Source organism: Apium graveolens, chromosome 1 (assembly GCF_009905375.1).
Source record: "Apium graveolens cultivar Ventura chromosome 1, ASM990537v1, whole genome shotgun sequence".
Classification (NCBI taxonomy): Eukaryota; Viridiplantae; Streptophyta; class Magnoliopsida; order Apiales; family Apiaceae; genus Apium; species Apium graveolens.
The window spans coordinates 175,889,230-175,892,309 of record NC_133647.1 but is presented as its reverse complement, the minus strand read 5'-3'; the positions used below and the strand labels follow the sequence as shown (position 1 = coordinate 175,892,309).

General features: G+C 36.6%; 1 protein-coding gene across 1 annotated transcript; it reads right to left on the bottom strand.

The window, feature by feature from the left end:
• Nucleotides 1–379: 379 nt before the first annotated feature.
• On the bottom strand, nt 380–1,447 carry LOC141711774 (uncharacterized). The gene has a single exon (XM_074514456.1). The coding sequence runs from the start codon at nt 1,445–1,447 to the stop codon at nt 380–382; it is 1,068 nt and encodes a 355-aa protein (XP_074370557.1).
• Nucleotides 1,448–3,080: the final 1,633 nt, after the last annotated feature.

Below are 3,080 nucleotides of genomic sequence, written 5' to 3'. Positions count from 1 at the left end.
AAACGTGCTATATTGGTGCATAAATGCGAGAATTTCCATAACTTTTTCCTCTTCTGAATATGTGAAAAGTGGCAGAAAAATCAACCTCAACTCTCATGATAATCATCCAGCATTAAGTGGGGATATTTTAAACCTGAAAAATTATATAATATAATTTATATACAATATGCATGGATTACCTCCCAAGAAACGCATGTTTAACGTCATTAGCTCGACGCCTGTGATTCTTTTAATTTTATGGTGGATATCTCGAAACCATCTCTAATGGTCCAATTGTAATATCCACTTTATTCACAACTTGCAATCCACATGCCATAGAATAACGTGCATCAATTTTAGCTTCCACTCCATGAGTATGATCATTGACTTCGTTTACAAGTTATTCCCTAACATTCACTAGATAGCACCCAGTTTTAACTGACAACCCTTTCACAGCTTGATTAAGATCAAAGTCAACCTTTACTTCTCCCACGTTCAATGTAAGCTTACCAGCTTTCACATCAATATTGGTTCCTGCAGTTGCCAAGAATGGTCTTCCCAAAATAATTGGAATATCAGCATCCTCATTCAACTCCAACACAACAAAATCACACGGAATAATAAATCTATCCACCTTTAATAAAACATCTTCAAGTACACCTAGTGGATATTTTATCGATTTATCTATAAGATGCAGTGAAATTCTTATCTTTTTTAACTCTCCCAAGTTAAGTCTTTTGTAAATAGAAAGTGGCATTAAACTCACACTAGCTCCAAGATCACACAAGGCTTTTTTAATTCCGATTTCACCAATGGTGCATGGCAAAGAAAAAATCCTAGGATCCTTTAGTTTAGGAGGAATTGTGTATTGAATGACAGAAGTACATTCTTCATGAAGAGTGATTGTTTTTACCTCCTCAAACTTCTTCCTATTGGACAATACCTCATTCATAAATTTTGCATAAAGGGGTATTTGAGCCAATGCATCAACGAACGGAATGCTAATATGAATCTCACAAAACATCTTCAAAAAAATTTCATACTGCTTCTCTAACTTGCAATTTTTTAATCTTTGTGGAAAAGGAATTGGAGGGATGTATGGTTTCATTGGAACTTTCTGTGTGGGCTTCTCCCTTTCTGGTTCGTCGTCAACACTTTCAGAAATCTCCATATTAACTTGATGTGTTTTTCTCTTCTTAGGAGGAAGAATCTCATCTTTAAGTGTTGGAGCCGCAATTTCTGGTAGTTCTCTTCCACTCCTCAAAGTGATAACCTTGCATTGCTCTTTGACATTCACATCGGGTTGACTAGGAAGTGCTCCTTGTTCACGAAAACCAACCTTATTTGCAATTTGGCCAATTTGTGATTCCAACATCTTTTGAGATGACGCCATCTTATCAAGCCTTGACTCAACCTTTATAAATTTAGTCTCTATATTGGCGAAGGCCCCAATAGTTCCTTGTATCATTTTTTTGAGTGCAACTTCCCAATCAGCAGGTTCCTTCTTTTTCGTAAGCGGAAGTTGATATTGTTGTTGCTGCTAAAAACCTGGAGGTGGATTCTGTCTTGGAACTACATATGTCAGATTTAAGTATGGTTGTTTCTGTAAGAGAGATTGTTGTTCGGCCTTTGATCTGGATTGTAATAAGAATTATTTTGCACAGGCCAAGATTGTCTTCCTTGAATGAAAGATGCTTCCTCCGGAAATTGAACATATGAATATTGATCAACACCATAATCATTATACTCTCGCATTGGAGCAAAGATAACATTAAAATCGGCCCTTTGTCCATGTACCTCTTGAGTCAGGGAATCCAATTTAAGGGTGAGCAAGTTCATCATCTCAGTATCTTGTGTTGATTTAACAGAGTTTGCACCACTAGGTGCCAATTCATAGTTATTTGCAGCCAGTTGCTCGAGAAGTGCTTTTGCCTTGGTTACTGGTGATTCCTTAAAATCTCCTCCAGCTGTCACATCCAAACTCAAACGAATTTCTTTATTCAAGGACCCATAAAAAGTACTCAAAAGCATACATTCTGAATATCCATGATGCGGACATTTTCTTAACAATGACTTGTATCTCTCTCTCACATGCCTGATATAAGCCTTCACCTGGTTTCGTCTTGAAACTTATGATGATTGCCCTCATTTGTTGAGTCTTGTCCGAAGGATAGTGTTTTGATAAAAACTCAGTTGAGAGACTTTCCCAATTATCCACTATATTATCTGGAAGTTGTTGAAATCATTCCAAAGCTCTTCCCTTTATAGAATAAGGGAACATGTGAAGACGAATTTGGTCAGCATTCACTCCAGTGATTTTGAATGAACCACACATCTGCACAAAATGCTCTAGATGACGGTGTGGATCCTCTCGCTCAATATCTCCTTCAAAAACAGAGTTGCTCACCATTTGAATTAAACTCGGATTAGTAGTGAACTGAGCTGCATTAATTGCTGGAGTCTTGTAAATGCAGTTTGCAAGATTAGGAGTCTCATGATCCCAAATAGAAGTTTCATCAGGATTGACATTATTCGCAATTTGACGGTCACCCATCTTCTCTCTTTCTTTTCTTTGCTTAGCCTCTTTCCTTAAAGCTCAAAAAGTGTGTTCGATTTCTGGGTCAAACTCTAAATTTCCCGCACTTGTAGAGCATCGCATATAAGAGTTATACCACCTGAAAAGAAACACAATAAGATGGATCTTGGAAACAAATCTGATAAAATATAAACAATAAGGAATAATTAACCTAAAATTAATATTGATGCCTTCCCCAGCAGCGGCGCCAATTTGTTGTTGTGTATTTTAAGAGTATCGTTCGCAGGGAAGGACTGAATTTAATACTAGTTCAGGTTGTAATTCTTTTACCGTTTAGACGTGAGAATAATAATTGGGTTTGTGCTTTTAAACTAATGAGAAAATAAAATTAATGATTTAACAATGATAGAAAGCAATCCAGGAATAAGAGTTCTTCATTGGTATTAATGAATGTGTTAGTACGTGATATTCAAGTCTCGTGCTCTTGCTAAAAACATCCCACTAAAGTTTATATTTTTCTCTCCCAAGAAACAATATAAAGCCTCCAACTACACATTGAAGTCAC

Excerpts from the sequence above, each read along its gene's own strand:
- LOC141711774 (XM_074514456.1), bottom strand. The coding sequence starts at position 1,447 with ATGATACAAGGAACTATTGGGGCCTTCGCCAATATAGAGACTAAATTT.